Source organism: Caretta caretta, chromosome 8, assembly GCF_965140235.1.
Source record: "Caretta caretta isolate rCarCar2 chromosome 8, rCarCar1.hap1, whole genome shotgun sequence".
Classification (NCBI taxonomy): domain Eukaryota; kingdom Metazoa; phylum Chordata; order Testudines; family Cheloniidae; genus Caretta; species Caretta caretta.
In genome coordinates this window covers 90,511,439-90,536,376 of record NC_134213.1, presented here as the reverse complement: position 1 = coordinate 90,536,376, position 24,938 = coordinate 90,511,439, and the positions used below count along the sequence as shown (strand labels likewise).

General features: G+C 42.9%; 1 protein-coding gene across 3 annotated transcripts in view; it reads left to right on the top strand.

The window, feature by feature from the left end:
• DNAJC6 (DnaJ heat shock protein family (Hsp40) member C6) overlaps positions 1–24,938 on the top strand; it is a 90,844-nt gene that overhangs the window by 56,716 nt on the left and 9,190 nt on the right. For all 3 annotated transcript variants that reach the window (XM_048861566.2, XM_048861567.2, XM_048861565.2), the window contains 10 exons: positions 4,082–4,204; positions 5,995–6,128; positions 8,633–8,827; positions 9,280–9,397; positions 12,183–12,262; positions 14,388–14,581; positions 14,692–14,772; positions 15,716–16,162; positions 19,166–19,318; positions 24,052–24,120. In XM_048861566.2, the coding sequence (XP_048717523.1) occupies positions 4,082–4,204; positions 5,995–6,128; positions 8,633–8,827; positions 9,280–9,397; positions 12,183–12,262; positions 14,388–14,581; positions 14,692–14,772; positions 15,716–16,162; positions 19,166–19,318; positions 24,052–24,120 (1,594 nt within the window). The remainder of the gene's footprint in view (positions 1–4,081; positions 4,205–5,994; positions 6,129–8,632; positions 8,828–9,279; positions 9,398–12,182; positions 12,263–14,387; positions 14,582–14,691; positions 14,773–15,715; positions 16,163–19,165; positions 19,319–24,051; positions 24,121–24,938) is intronic.

Genomic DNA, 24,938 nt, shown 5'->3' with positions numbered 1-24,938 from the left:
TGAAAGTAGCTCCCATCTGCATGACTGCCTAACAGCATAATACTCAGGTGCTAATTTTGTTGAAGGCCTGAAAAGCAGAGGGTAGTTGTGATGGGTTAGATCCCCTCCTTCTGGGATGCCACCTCATGTACTAGGGTTTCACTGAGCCCCTCCTCCTCCACCAGCCTGGATTCCCTTCCCTGTTTTGCTGAATTAGGCTCTCCGGCCTCTTGCAACGCACACAGGTAGGGCCACACCCAGCTGCAGACACAGACTGAAGTCCACTCTGTGTGAGAGGATTCACCCAGCATTCACGTGCACACCCCCTTTGGGGAATAAACCCAAAATAATACTGTCTTGTGCTGTATAGAAAGATCTGCACAGCGCAAGCTCATACATGTATACAAATTGGAAAATCACATTCAGTAAATTATAACCTTTCCATTGATACCTTACACGAGCCATCTTACATAAAGTATATCTTAACCATATTTCTATGAAGAATATGGGGTGTGATGTCACCGTTGTAATCACCTACAGTATTGGTACTGTACATAGGGAAACTTCACTTCACCAGACTCTCTTAGAAAGAATTAAAAAAGCAAAGTGGTGAGAACAGGTATCCTAACAAAGGTGCTTCTAAAGAAGTTTTCTTTAAAAATAAACCAGCATACTTCTGTGCTGCAAAACTGTCTCTCTAGTTATGTAAAATCTTGATGCAATCAGTGATATTCCTGCCCTCACAAAATAAAGTTATATCTGGAAGTTAAATATGGGTTGTGTATCTGGCTCTGCCCCTACTTTTATTATTTGAGAAGTTACTAATGCTTTCTGCCTTCATTTCCTCCTCTATAAAACCAGAATGATACCAGACAGAAGTGTTGGGCTACAATTTCTTGAAGGTTTTAAAACATTTGGAGATCCCTGTAGATATGCAAGGTTAGGCATAACTGGTTTTTAAAAAAAAAAACCCCAAAAAACAAAGCACTTTCTTACAAGCAATCTTCTTCCTTCTTTCTAGCTCTGTCTTCCACCAAAATGCAACATTAATTACAAAACTTAAGCTAGTGTAGCAAGAGATTAGTCTGACCTATAGTTGTTAAGTAAACTGAAGAGTCTATTTGCAGCCACTGTCTAGATCGCTGGTAGCCATTCCATTTACATTTGTGTGCACACCATGGCTAAAAATGCACATCACTAAAAAAAATGGCTCCATTTGTAAACGGCCTTTCTGTGATGGTGTTGCATGTTGTCAGTGAATCAGGAAAACCTGTTAGGTGAAAATAATCAAGGAGCTTTTAATTCACTTTTGCTTAACAAATTCAGGTATATTTGTTGGCAATGGGGCTGAGATGAGGAGTGCTCAAAAAAAACTGAACTAACGTCAGGACTCTTCTGTATCCATAGAAGATGCAGTGGGATCTGTATTTACAGCCACTCAACTTAAAATATTTTAGTGGTATTGCTGCTGTACTTGTCTATTGAAAGAATGCTGCAGGGCAGGAAATAGTATTCATATTCTTATTTACTACTGTGTATGTTACCTACTAAGACTGACTAGCCATTTTGTTAGCTGTTGCCTCAAAACATGAGGTGAAAATGATAAATAGCATTTATCAAAATGCAGCATCTTAAGGTTCTGGGCTGGGATAGTCTGTCTCTACTAGGCAGGCAGGAAAAATAAGGTGTGTATATATGAGATGATTTTGTAAAATTGTTCCATGGTGCTCTTGCAATGGATGTGGTATACATGGAAAAATACTAATCGATCCTAAAGGAGCTAAAATCCTTGTATGACTATTCTCCATTTAGGCTTTGGCACAGGACTAACTGAGAGGTGTTCCTCCCAATCCCCTCCACGCACAGTAGCTGCTTGTTCTGTTCTTTATTTAAAGTGGATTATTAGTTTCCTATTCGCTAAGCCTTTTTTTCAAGAGGAATAAATCTTTTTTATATAAAAATGTTGTAAATTCATAGTTGCTGTTAATTCTCATCTTCCATAACCCTTTTTGCCTCCAACTGGCTTATTCACCTCTTCTTTCACAGACTTCTGAAGAGGAAAAGTAGCTGCCGTATCTGAAGATAGGATACAGTTTTAAAAAATAAGCAAGGCAAAATGTAGAGCCCCTGGAAGAATGTAACTGGGAACAGTATAATGCTCATTAGTCCTTTAATAATCCATTCTTCTAGTGACTTCCCTGGAAGTGGCTTCTCCAGCAGTTTCCCAAAGAAGCTGGGAGAAATGAAAAATAAAAATTTTATGCATAAAAACAAGCTGATGTTACTGTCCTAACACTAGTATCATAAACATGGCCTCAGGCCCCCATATTTCAAAAGCCGTATACAACTTCCACTTATTTTTATGTTGTGTTCAATTTCCTTAATGATATTGAGGTAGCATGTCAAATAAAGAAAACTACATAACATATACTTAAAAATTTCCAAATTACATATCTGCTTGCTGGCCTGTGATTACAGACCAAGCAAATGCATAATTATGGACTGCTGGAAATGCATATTTACTTAATAGATGGTAACAGCTTTTCAGAGCCTTTACAGTCTGCTGCGTCAAGGCCTAGTTAGAGGATATTTAGTTCATGGGTCGTTGGTCATATTGTCAGTAACAGCTTCCCTTGGAGAACAGCAAAACACAATCAGGACTAATTGTCCAAGCAACTCCACTTAAAAAAATCACGATGTGAAACTGTCCAGGAAAAAAAATGCATTTCAGTTTGCATGATTATAACCTAAAAGAATGGCCAAATAAATGCTCATTGCACTTCATGTGAGCACTCCCTAATGTATGCTCATCTGCTACAGAGCAGAATGGCTATTTCTAACTATTGTACATACTTCAAAATAAGAATTTGTGTTATAGACGGTTAACTGCAGCAACAGATACTTTGCTAGGTGCTTACAATGGAAAACAATACATTCTTATAGGGGGATTCCAGCCTTGCTGTAGATCCCCTTACAAATATTAGGGTTCAAACTAAATACAACCCAAATTAATTGCTTAGACGTTATGGACAGAGTCTGAGTCTTGACAAATTTATATCATTCTCCTTTTAAGTGGTTATATGATCCATCTAGGGAACTTCCACGTATTTAGGAAGATTTAATCAAACTACCATCTTCTCTTCTCCTCCCCCTCCCCCTCCCTCCCCATTCCTAAAGTAGAATTCAAATGTCTGCTTGGGGAAAAAACTGCTCTTCAGACAGAGTTAAACTTGGCACTGTAGCTTCCTACCTCTGGCCAGAAACCTCTTTAAAAAGCAATTCAATTAAAAATAAGCCAAATGGAGAAAAAGGTTTGTGGAAGGCGAGCCAATCTGCAACTTGGCACAGCACTGCAAAGATTGTCCTTGAGACAACTGTATTATTCAGAGAATATATGGATGAGTGATAGCTAGAAATGCTTTGCTTGTTTGTACAGCTTAGCATTTGAGGAATAATGTTCTGGCTGACATCTTAGTAACTATTACCCAATTCCTTTCTACAAAGAATTACTCAAAGTATTAAAAGATTGCTGTAGAAATCAGATCTCTCTCTCTCTCATAAGAGTCCAGGCATTAGTGGCCTGATCTTCAGGGTTGCGGAGGTCTCTCAAATCCCACTCCATTAAGTCAGTGGAAGCAGGCGATGCTCAGCTCCTCTTGAAAACCAGGCCGTAACTTTAAGAACCAGTTTGCTAACATGTCAACCATGTGACCTAGTGCAGGACTTACTACAGTGTAACTATAATCAAAGCACAGCAATTTGATCCAACTCTTCCTTGCAAAGAGAATTCAGTGCTTTAAATAGTTAGTAAGGATGATCCAAGTTGCATGCTAAATATTTCAAAACAGTTTTAAAATGTATTGTCAGGGACAAAAGATTTTTTTGTTTCATAATATGAAATTGATATTCTCTTGCCCCTTCCATAATTCATGCCTCCCCCATTAAGCAGAGTTCTGCATGAAAAAAGAGGCTGAAGGGTTTTAAAGCACATCATTTACCTTGTATGGAAGGGATATGCTCTTTTTGACAGGAAAGATCCATGAAACAGTCTCAGTTAAGGGGATTATGAAGTTTTATGTTTGTTCATTATGTGATCTCCTAGGTATCTGAATGTAGCTGGCCAATGAGACAAGCACCCAGTCTGCATAATCTCTATGCTGTATGTAAGAACATGCACAACTGGTTACAGCAGAACCCCAAAAATGTGTGTGTCATCCATTGCATGGTAAGTCAGCCGGTAGCTACATTTGAGAAATCTCTGCTTGTAAACTCTTGCTTCCCTGGGGAACTGGCCAGCAACAAAATGCACCATTGTACAAGGATACAATGAGGGTAAGTCCATACAGGAGAATAAGGATTATACAATCTGCCAGTATGCAAAAACCTAAACTTTTAAATATAAAGAGACAATTCAACTTGATGCTAAAAATGCTTCATGCCTTTAATCTTATGTATTGCAATATGTTTGAGAGTCTTTTCTGCCCGACACAACAGCAGACGTTGCTTTGAGTGTTATGGTTTGTCACAACTTTAAATGCAGTTTCTAGTTTGGTTGGGGGAGGAGAGCTTGAAGAAGAATAACTAAAACTACCATTAAAATGTGGGTCTATTCTGAAAATTCTCTCTGCAACAAGAGGGACATTTTACTCCTCAGATCTACTTCCTGTGAGTATTGAGTCAGTTCTACTAACTTCCATGAAAAAGGAGTCTGATGGCTTTTACTCCAGTTAGCCCTGCAGAGCCAGCGTAGCTAAGGAAGATGAACCACATTCTGTCCCTCCTTGTACATCAACAGACTTGTTAACAACGTAGTGTTTCCAGGGCCTTGGGCAAACCCATTGAGGGCCCTGTAATTGCACAGATGTTGAGGACAGTGTAGGCTGAAGATTGTGTCAGTGACACCTACACAATCACACTCTTTGGCCTGTAGAACCTTTACGGTTGATAATGATGCAGAAGGAGTTCTGTTTAACTTTCGGCTCCCAGGTTGTCATTTCAGGGCTGTCAAGTTTTGGGCAGTAAAAACCTTCTATGATCTAGGCAGATTTCATCTGGAAACTTCTGATAAACATTAAGCCTAATAGTGTCACTCTCCATTTGACTACAGTTCTACTGTGAAAATCAGAAACACAAGTTCTCTAGGTATGTAGTTTCCCAACCCAAAAGACTTGAACATGACCGAGCTCCAAGACCTGCGTAGTGCCCAAATGAATTTTTTGTATGTCAAAGGGCATTTTTCTCCTTGTCCGTCCCCCTCCAACTAGCTTGTACAGCCAGCCAAGTCCAAAAGATAGGTTACCAATATGGGGGCCCCTCTTCAGCAAGGTACTTTAAACCAGTGCTTAACACAAGGTATGTAATGATGTTGTACCCATGTTGGTCCCAGGATATTCGAGAAACTAGAAGATATTACCTCACCCACCTTTTGGACCAACTTCTGTTGGTGAGAGACAAGCTTTTGAGCTTACACAGAGCTCTAACCCTGAAGAAGAGATCTATGTAAGCTCAAAAGGCATGAGTGGTCCCTTTGACTTCGAGCACATGCCCATATTCAGCAGGATACTTAAGCCTTAGTCTGTTCTGGGGTGGCAAATCCTGTATCAAGGTAAATCACTGCTTTAGCAGATTGCAGTGAGCCCAAGATCTGCAGGTGTAGTGTAATATTACAAACTACAAATTACTAAAACACAGCAAAAGTTCCAATACAAAGACAGAAGTTATTTCTGAGCCCTCAAAATCTTGTGTGAATCCTCAACTACTCTTTTATGCACTTCTGTAAAATAACTGAGTCCATTTCTATCAACTGGATTTAGTCTGGTTCAAATGTTAATTACTAGAAATGAAAGCGCTGAAACAAGAGTTTCTATAGACATTCCTCCTTTAGCTCTAATATGGCCATGTCATTGAAATCTTGCTGAAATGCGCTTTTAAATATGGATTGGGTTAAAATAGACCATCCTTTCCCTTCAATTAACAGGATATCTCTGATTTGTGCTCTTGCATTTTATCTGACAGGATGGTCGTGCAGCATCAGCAGTTCTGGTCAGTGCAATGTTCTGTTTCTGTCATCTCTTCTCTAGTCCAATCCCAGCTATTCAGTTGCTCAACTCAAAGAGACCTGGAATAGGACTCTGGCCATCCCACAGAAGGTAGAGTATGTTAGTCGGGCAAGCACTATTCAACATAGTTGAAAACATATAACTGTTTTTAGGCCTGTGGTCCCCATCTCCTCAGCTGTCCAGGCCTGGGTCCTACAAACATTCCTGTGAGTAGTCCCACGGAAGTCAGTGGAACTGCTCACGTGCCACATGATAGTCTGAGTAATGATGGTCTAAAGTATTAAGCAAGGGGGTTGGAGCCTGGAATGCTTGAGTTCCAGTCCTAGCATGTTAATGTTGCCAGAGCTATGTAGGGTCAGGCAAGTTCCTTAGCTTCTGTGTCCTAGCCTCACCCTGTGTAAAGTGAGAATGGTGAATGCTGTTTTCCTCAAATTGTGGCCAAGGATTAATAGATGAAGGCTATGTCTGTTTGTTTTTTGTTTTGTTTTTTTTTTATGATGGCTTTGTTCGTTAGGTTGAAAGAAAATTAAGACAAGGCTTACTATTGCTTCAGGCTTCCCCCAAAATTAGTTTGTCTGATCAGAAACTTGCTGTGAAAAACATCTTGTTTGTGTTGCAACAGAAGAATATCCTGTTGGCAGGCTCCCACCGAGTGAACAGAAAAAATGCAGTGATAAATATGTAGAAACAAAAGTTTAAACCCCCAAGATTCTTAGCCTAGTTAAGCTGAAAACAGCATTGCTGTGTCCTGGCAAGTTTTGGAATTGTCATTATTTTCTAAAAGTGCTGTTTAAGATCATTATAGAAACAAACCCTCCAATCCACTTAGCTGGAGCTAAGCTAACTGGTCTCTAAGGGTATATCTACACTGCAAAAAAACCACCGGCAGCAGGGACTCTCTGAGCCCGCGTCTACAGACTCCGGCTCCTGCTATGGCACTTAAAAATAGTAGTGTACATGTTCCCCCTCAAACTCTGGAACCCTGCAAGGAGGGTGGGTCTTGGAACCAGAGTGGGAATGTCTGCGTTGCTATTTTTAGCACCATAGCATGAGTCCAAGTGTGATAGTTTCCAAAGCCACACTAAGGCTTAGGCTGGGAAAAGGCTGCAGCAGTGCTGGGTCAGGAAAGCTCCACTCCTCAGGTACTGCCAAGCATACTCCTGGGGAAAAGAGTATAAAGAGTTCCAGCAGCCCAGACTGGGGGTAGGAGAGAAGTCATTTCCTGGAGGAACACTGCCCTGAGACAGGAGAAGCAGCTCTTATTAAAGAGGTCTGGCTGTGAGTCTTCCTCCCCTGCCTTTTAGACATCACCCGAAAGGTAGGGGCACCAGAGGGTCACCTGCATCAGCCCTGAGACTCTGGGGTTGAAAGCAAAGTCCCACCTCAAACTGAGGCATTGGGTGGGGGAGGTGGGCTAAGCGTAGGTCATACAATGCTATCATCCTTTCAGGGCCCTGTGCTGGGACCTGGTGGAGTGAGAGCCTGGTCCCCCTAACTACCGCAGATTCCCCTATGCCTAGCCCAGGGATGGGGTGGGACTAGGGGGTTATCAACAAAGAGGCCAATCCAGCTGAACCCCATTCAAGGAGTTCAGGACACATTGAACTAAAAGAGACTGGAGAAGCGGGTGCTGACCTCTAGGCCTGCTGACCAAACAGACAATACTGCTACACCAAGTCTGTAGTCCTGGGCTCTGAGACAGGCTGCCGTGTGTGGGTTTTTTGTTTTGTTTGTTTTCAGTATTGACTCTATTTATTTTTATTTATTCTTATAAATGCAGAATTGGCATAAAATGCTTACATTGCTTGCTTTGTGGCTTGACGGCAGTAAATGCATGTTGTACAAATACTGACAAAATTCCATTCCTAGAACTTTACAAGCAGTTCAGTGCAAGTTTGTGCTCTCCAAGTGCCTCTCTTATAGAAAACAGAAGTGATAATTGTGTGATGGGTAGGGCTGTTCTCCGTTAACTCACGCGATTAACTCAAAAGAATTAATCACAATTAATCTCAGTTTTAATTGCACTGTTCAACAATAGAATACCAATTGAAATTTATTAAATATTTTGGATGTTCTACATTGTCATATATATTGTAACTGAAATCAGTGTATATTTTTATTACAAATATTTGCACTGTAAAATCAAACAAAAGAAATGAAATAATTTTCAATTCACCTCATACAAGTACTGTAGTGCAATCTTTGTTGTGAAAGTGTAATTTACAAATGTAGATTTTTGGCTCGTTTGTTTTGTTTTTGAGTGCAGTTATGTAACAAACAAACAAAAAACCCCCAAATCTACACTTGTAAGTTGCACTTTCACAACAAAAATTACACTACAGTACTTGTATGAGGTGAATTGAAGAATGCTATTGTCTTTTTACAGTGCAAATATTTGTAATAAAAATAAATATAAAGTGAGAACTGTACACTTTGTGTTCTGTGTTTGTAATTGAAATGAAAATGTAGAAAACATCCAGAAATATTTAAATGCTATTCTATTACTGTTTAACTGTGCAATTAATCGTGATAAATTTTAATTGCTTGACAGCCCTAGTGATGGGATCATTCGGTAATGGCTCTCTTTGTTGCAGATACCTAGGATACATTTGTGATCTAATAGTAGAAAAACCTATCCAGCCTCACTGTAAGCCTCTTACTATCAAATCAGTCTCTCTCAGTCCAGTCCCCTGTTTCAATAAGCAGAGAAATGGGTGTCGACCCTTCTGTGACATTCTGATTGGAGAAACCAGAATCTTTACAACCTCCCAGGAATATGAAAGAATGAAGTAAGTTACTATGGCTTTCTTACCTCTTAATGATGCTAATAAAAGTCTTTTTTTTTACTGTAATACATCTAACTTCCAAGCTGTGCGGGGGGGCAGGGCGCGGCGGCGGGGTCCTGTCTGTGATTGATTTGATTGGGCAAGATAATGTTACTAGAAGTGAAAATGTTACTGGGAAGTTGATGCCCAGTGTTAAAACTCGACTGCCAGAGCTTGTCTGAACTTCTATGATGAGGTGCTGGGCTTACCCCTGGCATATTTCAGCACTATACTAGTAGTTCTATGTGAAACATTACTGTTTCAACTGACTACTAGCAAGAGCACAGAATGCTACTTCTACTCACTAATCACAGTCTGAGTTTTGAGATTATGTATTTTGAAGTACACCAGCAATAACTTTAATGGTTCTGCTGAAGTGCGCATAACCATGGACTTCTTCCTCATTTGTTTTAAAGGGAATTCCGTATGCAAGACGGGAAAGTCATAATTCCATTAGGAGTCACTGTTCATGGAGATGTTGTCATTTCTGTCTACCATATGAGATCAACCATTGGAGGACGACTTCAAGCAAAAGTATAGTTTGTCTATCTTTTGATACACACAGCACAAACACGGAGTCAAAGACTGACCCTGGCAGTCAAAGATTGAGGTGGAAGGAGGCAAAGTAGCCATAAAAATGTTCAGCACGGCCCTAAAGACTTGGAGAGGCTGGGAGTGAAGCTCAGAGTAGGCAGTGACAGTGCAGGTAGTGTATGGAGGGGACTGGGCAGGATCCTTCCAGCTGCAAGAACTGAAAGTTCCTCTGCCAGTAACCAGCTTGAAGCAAGGGTCTACTGGACTTCCTGCCCTGCCACGTAGGGAAGGAGGTGGCAACAAGCCAGTATTTCCACATTCCTAATGCATAGGGCCCTGCCAAATTCATGGCCATGAAAAATTCATCACGGACCATGAAATCTTGTCTTCCCGTATGAAATCTGGTCTTTTTTTTGGGTGCTTTTACCCCTATACTATACAGATTTCACAAGGGAGACCAAAGTTTCTCAAATCGGGGGTCCTGTCCCAAAAGGGAGTTGTGGGGGTGGGGTGGTGCAAGTTTATTTTAGGGGGGGGTCACAGTATTGCCACCCTTACTTCTGCGCTGCCTTCAGAACTGGGCAACCAGAGAGTAGCGTCTGTTGGCCAGGGGCCCAGCTCTGAAGGCAGCACCCCCCCCCACCCCAGCAGCCGCACAGAAGTAGGGTGGCATGGTATGGTATTGCTGCCTTTACGTCTGCACTGCCGCCTGCAGAGCTGGGCGGCTGGCGAGTGGCGGCTGCTGACTGAGGGCCCAGCTTTGCAGGCAGCAGCGCCGAAGTAAGGGTGGCCAGACCATACCATGCCACCCTACTTCTGCGTGGCTGCTGGCAGCAGCTCTGCCTTCAGAGCTGGGCTCCCAGCCAGCAGCCACTGCTCTCCCGCTGCCCAGCTCTAAAGGCAGCACCGCCGCTAGCAGCAGCGCAGAAGTAAGGGTAGCAGTACTTCAACCCCCTCCACAATAACCTTGTGACCCTCCCCCAACTCCTTTTTGTGTCATGACCCCTACAATTACAACACTGTGAAATTTCAGGTTTAAAGAACTGAAATCATGAAACTTACAATTTTTTTAAAAAAATCATATGACTGTAAAATTGACCGAGATGGACCATGAATTTGGTAGGGCCCTGCTAATGTACCATTTCACCATGCTCTGGGTGGACTGGGCTGGAGTGGAGTCTTCGTTTGCAGGAGGAAAGTTCCTGCATTCTCTCATGATTAGGTCAACAGATTTTTAACATACATAGTGGCAACATGGTTGTCTGTCAGAACAGATGTATAATAAAATCACTAAAATAAAACTAAGATCTCTTGAGAAATGAGAACAAAGGGGAGAAATGTTTACTCAGCACTGAGGTGTTCTGAATTACATGCAAGGAAGGAGAGTTGAAATCGATTAGATATTGGATTCTGAGATAGAAAAGCTGTTGTATGCTTGAAAAACAAATCCGGTGATGTAGCTGTCAGTAAAGACTTTCATTCGCTTTTCTCCTGAGAGCATTGTGCACCCAAAAAAACCACAAAACAAATCTTCTGCACGTAAAATGTGCAGAATTTTAAAATATTATTTGTCAAATAAATGTGGTATGGCATTGGGGAGCACAGGCCACTGGCTGCACAGAGGTGGGAGATCTCTGTGCAGCTATACAACACCCTCTCCCCCCGGGAAACGGACTCAGTGGTGAGGCTGTACCCAACCCTGACACAGCACAAGGACCAGGCCTGCCCCAGAAACACCCCAGGGTCCTGCCCCTCTGTGCCAGGTGTAGGTAGGCAGACTCAGTAAGGCAGGATCCGTGTGTGTGTGTGTCGGGGGGGGGGGGGGGCGGAATCCAGGTGTGGATTGGGAGGGTTCTATGTGGGGCAGTCTGAGTGTGGGTGGCTCAGTGGGGGATCTGGATGCACAGGGGCTTGCTGGGGGGGTGGGGTTTACGGGTGCAACAGTAATGGGACTCTGCAGGGGGGTCCAGGTGAAGGTGCTTGGGGCTCAGCAGGGGGGTCTGAGTGTGGGGGGAGTTAGAGCTCAGCAAGAGGGTGTGGGGGGCTCAGTGGGGATGCTCAGTCCAGATGTAGCTGGTTGGGGCTTGTTGGGGATGTGGGTGCAGGTGGCTTGTTGGGGTGGTGCAGGGGGAGTGTGGCTCATTGAGGGGGTTCTGAGTGCAGGGGGGTGAGGCTCGGCGAGAGGGTCTGGGTATGAGGGGGTCTGGGCACAGGGTTTGGCAGAGGGAGGAGTGGATTCCTTCCTGTGCAACTGAGGAACAATGGGCGCAGAAAGCGGGGGGAGGGAAGTTTGCAGAGCTTCCTTCAGCTGGGGGAGAAACCTGGTGGGTCTGACCCAGCCCCAGATGCTGTGCAAAGGAAGAGGAAATCCCATCCTCCGCAGGGCCACTGGGACTAGCAGCTGAGCTCAGCGAGGGTAGGAGCCACCAGCCAGGTCTTTCCCAGTTCTGCCTCCTACTCCACAATGATTTACCTCTCTGCCGGCTGACCTGGGCTCCCAAAATATGCTGCTGGGGAGGGTCGAATGACTGCTTTTGTGGCTTCCCTTTGCTTCCCCATCAGAAAGTCATTTTTCTGTGGGGAAGCAAAGAAATCTGCAGGGAACATAAATTCTGTGCAGATGCAGTGGTGTGGAATTCCCCCAGGAGTATTCACTTATATGGTAACAGTTAGTGAAGTAGAACCAATTAGCTGCCTGTGTGTCATATAAATCTAGAGAATTAATTCCCTTTTATTTAAGAAGTGTATATTTAATCTTGTGGTGGTTTTGTTTTTGTTTTTTAAGATGTCAAACACACAAATCTTCCAGATTCAATTTCATACTGGATTCATAGTACTGGGAACAACCATGCTAAAATTTACGAAGTAAGTACCTCTTAGAGCAAAGACCAGTACTGCATGCGAACTTCAGCATGTTAGCTGCATACAAACAATCTGACCATCACTGACTCATAACCAATGCATATTGGCACACAAATAGGGCATAAATAGCTCTTCTAGTATCTTCTGCCTGAGTAGCTTTGACAACATTACTGATAAAGAACTAAATTGTCAGACTTTTATTTCAGTGTCTCTCAAATACCTGTTCTGAGGTGCTGGGGAAATGAGAAACAGGGCTTTCTGAAGACCATTTTTCCTTTTACTTTGAGGGAGCCATCTCTTCCCTAGGTACCACTCATTCAGGGATTCCCAAACTACATAATGGGCAATTGTGAAGATGCAGAAAATATATGTGGGCCTCCCATAATGAGTGGTCCTCTTCCTCCCTATTTTTTTAAGTGGTTGAGGTTACTTCATATTAAATGCATGCATGATGTACGCTCTTCTTGTCTTGCTGGCTCCTAGCCACTCTCGACTCTGCAGAAGGAGAGTTGTTTGGAGCACCTGGAATATTCAATAGAATGTTTTACTATATTTGCTGCCTACTAAGTGAAAGTCCCTAAAAGGGGAAATACTCTTGGACTTGCTGAGCCTCCCTAGAAAGGCAAGTCTCCCCTTTTGTTTCCAGTATAACTAATACCAGGACATCCCTTCAGATGGCTCAGGTCTGCATATGTCTGTTTAATGGGGAGGGGAGTTATGCTCACTACTTCCCCAAAGCTGGTGCACTGTGGTAAAATATCCAAGAACATGAGTTATCCTAGGCAAATATCTTAATTTCTGAGATGTAACTTTTGTTTTTAGCGCCCTAGGTAACTTAATAGTTAAAACAAACGGTCCTTAGATATAGCAGAGACTGTATGCAACCCCTGCAAGGGTGACTGCATGGTGGTATGGAGTATGGGTGGATGAGGGGAACAGTAAAATAGGTAAGATCTTGTTCCCTTTCATGGGTGAATGGAATAAGATACTTTCTCTGTAGAAGTGTTTAAGGGAAATGTCTCCCATTGCTTTATTGATATTCATTAACTCTGTTTTATAAAGTTTTAAAATAACTAAACTAAGGCTTGAGTACTCTAAGAATGTTCACTGCTTACAACTTTTGCATTCATTGGACTGCAAAATCAGATACTGAGTATGCTCTTTACATGGTGCAGTGACAGTAGCTTATTACTGTGCCTTTTTTCCTAACTGCAAAGTGGTAGAGTCCAGTCAGAAGGCAGCTTAATCCATGTGATGGAGTGTAGAAACCCCACACTGGGCCAGAGAGCAGAAATGAGTAATGGTCTGAAACTGAAAATGGTAGGTGTTGTAGGGTGAGACCAGAAATTTCAAGTCTGGAGGAAGTATGCAGCCTTCAGGCCCCTAATCAATAATTGAGAAGGTAACAGAATAGACAGAAGGGAACACCAGCTCCCCAGACTCAGAGGGCACTGGCTTGACAAGGGCTACACCCATGTGATGAGACAAGGAACTTTCTTGGGGACTGATTTACAGACTGTCCAATCACTGGATGAATAGGAGAACACGGTTGTGGTTTCTGGTATAATGACGAGGTCTAGATATGGAATAGCTGATTTTTGGGAAAGGGCCCTAGCCCTCATCTACCTTATGGCAATGAGTTTGCAACTTGGAGCACGCTAATTTGGGTAACTGATTCCATTTTATTTTAAATGAAGTCTCTCTCTTCAGGACTGTCTATATTTTCAGCTGCTGTTGGGTTTCTACAGAGTGCGGACAGCAGCACAACCTGTCAACAGGCAAGGTTGATTTTTTTTTTGAAATGGGGACTGTTAGGATGAAGTAGAGGCAAGAGTCTTTAGAGTACAATTTTTGCTCTCCCCTTCCTTGGGAACTAGCTAAAGAATAACTTAATATATACATTGCTGATTTGTATGATTCGTCTTATAGTAACACATGCCAGACACTTGCTTCGTCCTTGCCACTTTGCTGCTGTTTGCGTGCAGTTGAAAAGATGCTAGGAGTGATTGGGGGAAGTGTAAAAATGAAGAACGTGGACGTATACATGTATTAAAGACTTTAAACTTTGTCTGCCAAAAAAAAAATTGCTTTACCACTTTTAACTGAACAACTTTCTGTCAACATTTAGACCTGAACTGGATGCATGCGACTCCCCAGACAAATATCCCCAGCTGTTTCATGTTACACTGGAGATAGAAATAGAATCTGCTGATAGACAGACTGACCTGACTCCTCCTTGGGAGAACTTCACAACAAAAGACATCAATGCAAGCATTCTCTTCTCCTCTCACCAGGAACATCAAGACGCTCTCGCCGTGGCAGGTGAGAACTGCCCTACTTTGTGCAGGTTCTTCAGCTTCTAATGCTGACGTTGCCCTGTGCTATTTTGTGACTTGCTTCTATCCTGGTGCGTTTGGTTCTTTGTCTTGCAGGTCGATGCCCTGTAGATGCACCTCAGGATAACATAAAAAACGTTGGACAGGGGGCATTCCTCTCCTCTCTCAGCTGGCAAGGTACTTGGACTTGGCCTCTAGTATTTTCAGCCAGTGTTGTAAAAAGTTGTCTCTAGTTTTTAAAGGATGAATGTGCTCAAGCAAAGGGTCAGCTTGTGATCTTGTCTTTCACATTAGATCACTGTGGGCTACTGGTTATGCTGCAATTTTGAGTTTAAAATGAACACTCCCTTCCTTCTTCTGAGGTAGTGAGATCACTGTGCCTGCTTGCCCTGGATTTGTCTGACTGAGGTAGTCCATAATCTCAAATTCAGAGCCATTGATTCCAGCTGCTAATACACAGTAAACGACAGTTTTAAAATACTTGCCTTTCCTAATATTGCTCTTTCACTTACAACATCCCCTGTGGCACCTTATGTGACTACGTACAGGGAAGAAATGGTCTGTGCCTGCCAATGGGAGGGCTGGTATTCCATGGGACGTAATGGTCTGATGGAACATATTCCACACTGTGAACAAGCTTGAGAACCTCTCCTATAGCATATCTAGCACAAGTCTCCTGCAGCATCATTGCAACATACAGTTTAGGAATCCATCATGAGGATTTCCCCCTTTTACCAAACTAAAAACCTGGATTAAAGTTCAAGTGATGCTTTCATTAAAATGCTTCTTCATTTTTGCCCTTGCCTTGTGTTTTAGTCCCCCATAAATGAAACCTGAGACAAATCAGTTTAGGCACCACATCTACAGCTTCTGTTCTCATCCAGGCTCTTACACTGTCCTGTTCCGTAGGCTCAGTTTCCCTATCAGTAAAGTGGGAATATTTCTATACAATACAGAGTAATTGGGACTTAACTAATCTTTGTTAGGCACTTCCATTTTAAATTTGGCTGAACACATGTGTTTTGCTATTGCTGCCTTTTTTCCATGGGAGGCTAATAAACGGCTTATATGTAAAAACCTAAAGAACCGGAAGCTAACATAAATTCTTTTGCTCGCTTAGATCAGAAATCTGACAAAAGCAGTTCTCACCCCGCCTCTGAGGATCGGGCAGCACTAGTGCATGAGGAGAGTGAACAATCGGATGATGAACTCTTATCCCTTTCCAGTCAGCACAGCAATGCTAGCAGTGACAAAACCCATGGGACTCCAAAACACAGCAAAAAGCAACAAGAGACTCCAGCACCACTTCCACCTGAGGATGTCGACCTTCTGGGTCTAGATGGTAGCCCTATGAGCAAGAATTTCCCCACTCAGTCCACTGCTCTCCCCTCTAACTCAGACTTGCTGAGTGATCTGTTTGGGGTCAGTGGTTCCAGAGCCCCCAGTCAAGGTGGACAGGCAGCTGCTGAGGATGTCTTTCACGTAGGTGGGCCTGGATCTGCACACTCCACCCCCCGACGCTCTGCAGCTTCAGCATCCCCATCTCCGTCCCCAAGAGTAGGAGAAGGTAACGCTTCTTAGCCTAGTCCCTGACTTGGTACAAATGTGTGATGATGTGGCTGTAGAAGAGCTTTTCTGAGCTATTGGACTTGTAGTAGAGATGATGGACGAGTGAGGCTCTACACAGGGAGGGATTTGGAGTATCTGTGAGGCCTTGCAAGGAGACCAAGGCATTTTGCACTACACAGAGCATCACCCTCTAAGGAATCAAAAATACTGAATTTTCAGTGGTCCCTGATAATGTGTGCATACTTCTTGGGTGAAGGGACCTGTCCATTACACTCATGTCCATGTGAATTAGTTATTAGTGACATTTAGTATTTTATTTCTGTAAGTTTATAGTTTGTGATGGGGGACTATTTAAAATGATACTGTGTAACAAAGGTAGAAGGAGAATGTTTTAGAATTCATAAATCTTACAGTGACCCAATGTCCCTCTAAATGAAATTATAGATTCCAAGCTGTGAAAACAAGCAGATATGTCTCATAATTCTCCAATTAGAGAGACGCTGTGGGGGCTGGTAGGGGTATGCTCTAACCTACCAGCTGTTGGATTTTTGCTAGAGATGGGCCTGTATAGCAAAGTCTGGATCTCCACTTTCTCATAGCTCAGAGGGGTGAGGAACTGTGGTTGAGGTCCATCTCCAGTTTGTGGAAACAATGCACATGTCTGTCCCTCTGCTATTTCTGCCTTCTCTCTTTCAGCCAGCAAATACTGAAACCTTAAAAATTCTCTCTCTCTCTCTCCTCCCTGCCTGCTAAAAAGTACAAGGCAGACTGTTTAGATGATACTGACATTGAGTGTCGAAGTTTGCCCATAGGCTGAGTGTCAGAGATAAGGGGCGGGGCCCAGACTCCTTGGTGGGGGAAAGGAGGAATGAAGAGGATCTATGAAGGAAATGCTGAAGGCAAGAGTCTCAAAGGCCCAGATTATGGAAAGTCTCTAAGAAATGGTTAATCAACTATGCCACAGGCAGCTGCAAGCTCACAGAGAATGGAAACTCCTGGTCAAACTTGATTGCAAGCTTTGGAGGAGCTATTCCAGATCACTGGGCACAATACTTTCATTGCAGCTTTTTCCTATTGTGGGTGGGCTTTTTGTTTTGAGAGAGCTGTAAAGCTGAATTTCTTCCCTTTTTACTCTCTCAAAAAAAACCCCACATTATTCAGAACCAGTTAAAGAAATATATGGTAAAGGCTGTGACAGTTTGTCTCTTTAACCCACAACTATCCGTCTTAGTTTCAAAAAACCTGTTTTGGGGCAGCATACATACATCAATGCCTATGCTGAACTGCCTATGCTGAACTTCCTGATCATATATATACCTTCTGCAATCATTTTAACAGTGTTAATGCTGTGGTGTTTAAAATCCGTTTGTAGTGCACTAGATCAACGCGGTCTCAGACTTGAGTAGAGTTCACTGTAGTAACACCCACTAAATGTGAGGTTTTCACAGCTAGTTCCTGAAGATCCCAAAGCTAACTAGAATAAGGGAATCTAGTGTCCTATTGTTAGAGGGAATCTTTTATTTACTAGTGCACAGACACCAGACGTGTCTACAAAACAGATTGAAAATTGCGACCGTTGCAATCTAAACCATGACGAGAACACAAATCTTTGAGGTGCAGGGATGGAAGGACGCTGACAGATTTGGAGAAGGAAGAAGTGAGTGAAGGCTAAGGTACCCAGGTTCCCTGTGTGAGCAGTGTGCTCATCCTGAGTATCTTGCTTCTGATATATGATTGTGGTTTATAAGCCTCAAAGCTGATTTGTGAGAGCACCCTCTTAAGAGGGTAGGGTGTGGCAATGGTCAGGAGCAGCCCTAGACATTTTGTCAGTCACGGAAGAAAAGTCATTTGGCACCCCCAACAGCTGAGCAATAACAATAAAACACCCATCCAGCCAATCAGAGCAGAACAGAGGAAAATAAAAAGCACAGCAGTTAGGCACTCCCTTGGGAGTTGGTGCCCAGGCCAATGACCTGGCTTGCCCATCCCTAGCTCTGCCAGTAGGGTCAGGAAAGGATCTCCAGGCAGAATGGAATCATATGTTAAGGGGCAGGAAGGGAGTGGTCAAACAGCTTGGGCAGAATGAGGAGGACAGATGAGTGAGGTACAAGAGAGCTAGGTTGTGTAGGACCTCGAAAGCAAGTATGAGAACAGTAAGCCAGTATTCAATCGTTCAGTAACATGAACAATGCTGCTACCACATAAGTAACTTCACTTCATACAGTGTTCAGCGCTCACAATTGTCTTCTGTAACACAACATGTTACAATAATGTTTCAAGTGGTCAGATTAGATTGCTCCCCTCTCTTCTTCTTAAACTTTGCTCCTTGTTGTTGGCAGCTTCTCCAAGTTAAAATGCTATGGGATAAGCATGTACTCAAAACTGAATTTATGGAAGAGCTGAACTCAGAACCATGTCACAGATGTGGAGATGGTTCATATATACAGGAAGGGCACCAGTGCTTCTCTAAAGCTATTTCTGCAAGAGCCTTTTGGAAACTCCATAATCTTGATGACATCCTCTGGGTGTCTTCAAAGCTTTTAGAGAACTTCCAACACTCCCCATTTTATTTCTCAAATAGTTTCAGGAAGGGGAACAGGCTGGACAGACTCCAACACCTGAAGTTTTTGGGCTAGTCACTCATTTCTCCACACAGTTTGCAAGTCAGAATTTAAAATACCTTCCTATAGCATCCCACTTCAGCTGAATTTAGGAGCAGTTATCCTCCTTGGATAAGACAGATGGGATGTGCATCTGTGTTGCCATGGATATATCTAACAGAACCTAGAGTTGTAGCACTTGGTTGGAATACTTTTATACATTCAGTGCAAATCCCAGTTATCAGTCTGTCTCCCCTGGTTGCATCCTACCTCCTATTAGTGTCTGTGGGAGTTAGAAATGATGCCTAATTGTTTTGAGGAGAAGAGATCTAATCCAGACTAATTAGAAAGGGAAAGCATAGTATGAAATGCAAAAATTAACCTCAAATGCATTTTTACAGCAACTGCCTTTGATCCATTTGGAACTAGCCCAAAGCAATCTGGCCCAGATCTACTGGGATCTTTCCTTGGTTCATCAAATGCCACTGGTGATCCTTTCCTTCAAGCAACAAGAAGTCCTTCACCTACAGTGCACAGTGACCCTTTTCACGTGGGTAAGAAACTCAGTGCCTCATCTATGGTATTTAAAACAGGTGTTTGTATAAGTAATGGTGAGGGAACAAGCCATTAATAAGCACAAACATACTTATCTCTGAAATAATGACCAGAGCACAGCTGCTCAATGGAGGGAGAAGAAAGGGCTTTCAGTCCCTAGATTTGCATCTTATTTCTAATTTGAATCCTGTTACACTCCCAATTTGTATTTAATTTATTGAGCCATTTGTGCACATGAAGAAATCAGACCGCTAAACAGCGATGCCTGCATGTGTATTCATGTGGTTATGAGGTCTGATATGAACCAAATTACCATTAATTGCACTAAATAGGGCACAGCACACGAAGTCTGGTAAAGAGAACTCCAGTCTCTTCATGTTTAGTCGGGCATCATACTGGATCTAGATTTCTGATGGTTCTTCCCATCAGACTTATTTTAAACTTGTTTGTTTAGTTGTTTCATATTATCTTTGAGTCTCCATCAGACTGATGCTAAGCTTTGTGTGTTTAAAAAAGAAAAGGCAAGGAGATTTTCTGCAGACAGCAATCTCTTCTCCTCCTGCTGCTCAATCTCAATATCTTCTCTCTATGCCCATTTATTGGTGCAAGTACCACCAAATAGTCTCTCATTCGAAGTGAACTAGAGATCACGTTGTTGAGATACTGAGAACTTTTGATCTTGTAGCCTTCTCTGGCTTAAACAAATTCAGCCCCAAATTAATTCTCATGTCTGATCATCTAAAACACCTTTCTCGGGTGGGATATTCTCATTGGAAAGTTAGTATTACAAAGGAGGAGATTCTTTTCACACTGGCACTGTTGTATTTTAGCTCTGCCATAACATGGAAGGGAGGAGGATACTGGACATATCAACTTTATTAATTGGACACTTGAGTCCTAGCCAGAGCCGGCTGTATCAATGAAAGCAGTTAAATAGTATCTTGGCTATTTTATGGTACTAAATTACAGTGCTAGTGTCGAGAATTAATGAGGGAACTTGGCAGAAGGTGGTTGTGCAGTCCAATAATGTTTGAAAACCTGACTACTTGTTTCTCTCCACTGCATTAAAGAAACCCAGTTTGGTTTATCTGGGTATTTTTATACCACTTCATTAGAATGAAACAACTTGCTGTCCCCTCTGAAATACAGTTACACCTTTGCTTTCCTTTAATGTTTCTGTGGCTGCTGATCTTTCCTGAGAGGGTGGAAATTTCTGTGAGGGTTACCCAGTTCTCCAGCCCCCACCCCCTTTCCAACACAAACATCCATACGTGCAATCAGTGCTGAAGAGAATCCATGCACTATCCTAGTGGTGGGAATGGGGACATATGTAATCTGGAGCACCATTTCTGTATTGTTCAGAAAGTGCAAACTTGTAATGTTGACTAGGTTCAGCTCTTGATAAGCAACTATTCTGGCTGGCTGTTTATGTCCAAAGCAAGTCACCACATCATGATCTTGAGGCTTATTTATATTGAGGCATATTTTTCATTTGACTTTCATTTTGCATTTTCCCTTTGTGCTGCTATGTCTATATTTAGGGGGTTCTTACTTTCACAAGACAGCCCTGTCGCTCAAGAGTAGTACAAAAAGCTCAGCAAAAGATAGAAGGGTCTGTAGATTTGCAGCATTCAGCTGAGTTCAGCAATTTCTGGAATTTTTTTTAATTTAAAGCACTCAAGTGTAAGGGATTATAAGTAAGTTATAGTTATCCTGGTGGTGCTCACCCAAAAGGCATTCCAAAGTACTTCAAAAAGAACAGGAGTACTTGTGGCACCTTCAAGACTAATAAATTTATTAGCGCATAAGCTTTCGTGGGCTACAGCCCACTTCCTTTGATGCATAGAATGGAACATATAGTAAGAAGATATATACATACTGAGAAGGTGGAAGTTGCCATACAAACTGTAAGAGGCTAATTAATTAAGATGAAAAGAGTCAGCGTTACTAGGGTAGAGGGAAATAGTAGTAGGTTTCAGGGCAAATAACATACATGGAAGAATGAGGCCTTGCTTCATTTTAAAGCACTGAATTAAAGTATGATCCTGATCTACCTTGGGTTAGAACAATTTTCTTTACCTTTAGGGCTTGGCTACACTTGCAAGTTAGAGCGCATTAAAGCAGCCCCGGGTGCCCTAGCTCACTACCCGTTCACACTGGCAAGGCATGTAGAGCGCTCTGACTCCACGGCTAGAGCGCTCCTGGTACTCCACCTCAGCGAGAAGATGAATGCTTGTTGCGCCTTGGCTGAAACACCCGGGCGTCTGTGTGAATGAGGGGTTGCATTGCTGCGCTCTGATCAGCCTCTGGAACCATCCCATAATCCCCTTAAGTCAAGTGGCCACTCTTGTCCTCGTTTTTGAATCACTGCAGGAATGTGGATATGCCCTTTGAAAGCTCCATTTCTGGCAGCTGGCTGCTTATCTGCTCTGAGACAAAGCAACCATTGGGGTATGACTACGAAATTAGGTCGAATTTATAGAAGTCGTTTTTTTAGAAATCGGTTTTATATATTCGAGTGTGTGTCCCCACAGAAAATGCTCTAAGTGCATTAACTGAGCAGAGTGCTTCCACAGTACTGAGGCTAGAGTCAACTTCCGGAGCGTTGCACTGTGGGTAGCTATCCCACAGTCTCCGCTGCCCACTGGAATTCTGGGTTGAGATCCCAATGCCTGATGGGGCTAAAACATTGTCGCGGGTGGTTCTGGGTACATATCGTCAGGCCCCCATTCCCTCCCTCCCTCCATGAAAGCAAGGGCAGACAATCGTTTTGTGCCTTTTTTCCTGAGTTACCTGTGCAGACGCCATACCACAGCAAGCATGGAGCCCGCTCAGGTAACCGTCACCATATGTCTCCTGGGTGCTGGCAAACACGGTACTGCATGGCTACACAGTAGCAGCAACCCATTGCCTTGTGGCAGCAGACGGTGCAATAGGACTGGTAGCTGTCATTGTCATGTCCGAGGTGCTCCTGGTCGCCTGTGTGAGGTCAATCAGGAGCGCCTGGGCAGACATGGGCGCAGGGACTAAATTTGGAGTGACTTGATCAAGTCATTCTCTTTAGTCCTGCAGTCAGTCCTATTGAACCATCTTATGGTGAGCAGGCAGGCGATATGGATTGCTAGCAGTCCTATTGCATCATCTTCTGCTGGGCAGGCAAGAGATGAGGATGGCTAGCAGTCATATTGTACCATCTTCTGCCGAGCAGCCCTGAGATGTGGATGCACCATTTCTTACTGGAACCCTCCATGAAGTCCTGCCTGAAATACCCCTTTGTTGATTTTAGCTCCCTGAAGCCAACCCTGTAAGCCGTGTCGTCAGTCGCCCCTCCCTGCGTCAGAGCAACGGCAAACAATCGTGCATCTGAGTTGAGAGTGCTGTCCAGAGCGGTCACAATGGAGCACTCTGGGATAGCTCCCGGAGGCCAATACCATCGAATTGTGTCCACAGTACCCCAAATTCGACCCGGCAAGGCCGATTTAAGCGCTAATCCACTTGTCAGGGGTGGAATAAGGAAATCGATTTTAAGAGCCCTTTAAGTCGAAATAAATGGCTTCATCATGTGGACGGGTGCAGATTTACATCGATGTAACGCTGCTAAATTCAACCTAAAGTCCTAGTGTAGATCAGGGCTTAGTGTGGAATGGGGAGTGTGTGTGTGTGAGAGAGAGAGAGAGGTGAGGGTAGGGGGAGTCTGCTGTATCTGAACTTACAAGACAACATGCTGACATGCTCTCAGCTCCCCCCCCACACACACACTCTACACTCCCTGTCACACTCCACCTCACCCCCGCCCCCATGTGTGAAAAGCACATTGCAGCCACTTGCATGCTGGGATAGCTACCACAATGCACTGTGGCCGATGCAAGAGCTGCTAATGTGGCCACGCCAGTGCACTTGTAGCTGTCAGTGTGGACAGATTGCAGCGCTTTCCCTACTGCGCTCTACGAAGGCTGGTTTAACTCCAAGCACTCTACATCTGCAAGTGTAGCGGTGCCCTAAGACAGGTCACGTTTTTAACAGACACACACTCTCTTCTAAAACATGGGATTCCACAAACATTTCAAAACTTGAATTCTTCTGCTGCTGGAACTTGCCAAGACGAAGGCATCTGTTGAACGTGCTAGATACTTTGTGCTCTGACCTTCCACCACTACAGTAGTTCTGTGCTCTGGTCACTACTTAAATTCTTTCAGGTAAATTAATGTGTGGTAATAGGCATCTCAAACTGGCACAACCTTTAATTTTTGATCAAATTGAGTGCAAGCCAACTAACTTTGTTGCCTAAAGGTAAAACAGCGTAAAATCATCCCCATTTGATAGCTACAGTGTTATACTTAAAAATCCTAATGGGTGGTGACCACATTGATTTTATGCATTGCCTTTAACCAAATCCGAGAAGTTTGTATTGGACTGTACAGCTTGTACAACTGAGTCACTTGAAACAGACATTAAATCTATGTGCCGTACTTTACAAAACATAATGGGGTGGGGTCAAAGAGAAACCGTAGTCACGATAGCTGTGACTTAATACATGACTCTTCCATCATTACCAAATCCTAGACAACCACAGAGTACCACTGTGCAATTTCATTCTGCACTATAGGTTTCTTTAACTTTTTTTGTTTTTCCTCTGAGGCTGGGTTAGGGTTTTCTTTGTTTTGGTTTGGTTTTTTGGGTTTTTTTGGGGGGGGAGGGTAATACCTTAATAAATAACAATCGTTTTGTTTAGCTTCTAGTACACCAACGGTTGCCATACAACCAGATGTTTCAGCTGGCTGGGAGTGGTCCAACAAATCAGGTTTGTATGGTACCACTTTCTATCCCTTTTTAAAGGTGAATTTTTAATAGGGAAAATATTATCACTAGCTGAAGAGAGCTGGTTTAATCTTCCATTACCTAAAAACTGTACTCATTTATGTTGTATTACAACGATTTATATTTATTCCATTGATGGAACACACAACTAAGATTCTCCCCTGAACTTAGGGGATCTAGTGCATCCTCCTTCAAAGTTATGCAAATGAAATTGCTGTCCTTTGAAGATGACAAGATTGTAGGTTACTGTAGTAACAGTGAACACGAAGTAGTGCAAACCATTTTTCATGAAGAATTTCACATCCCTGTTCAAAAAAATAAAAGTCTAAATGAGGTTGTGTGGCCATCTTCTAACTTCCAAATTTTACTTCTCACAATCTGTGAAAGCTGGCTGGTTGGTGGGGTGTTTTTTTTTTTTTTTTTTTTAAAACATCCATGTACAAGACTTCCAAACCCTGCATGCTACAATGTAAAAATTGATATGAAGATGTGAAGGATTTAGCTTGAAAATTGAACCATTTGATTGAAAATAGTCCTCATTTTGAGCAAAAACCCTGCAAAATGTAGCAGGTATCTCATGAAATGCAAACTTCTCAGCTGCTGAGGTCTTCAAATACATTGTGGAGTCCTAACTGTGTCTAATGGGTAGCCACTACATAAAATTAATTCAAGGCTTTTAAAGTGTTTCACTTCCCTCCGCCCCCACTATATTTGATTGCGAAATACCATGGCTGCTGTAGAAGCAATCTGAGAATACCAAGCCTAATATTTTCTTGCATAGTTGGTGTTGAGTGGTGTGTG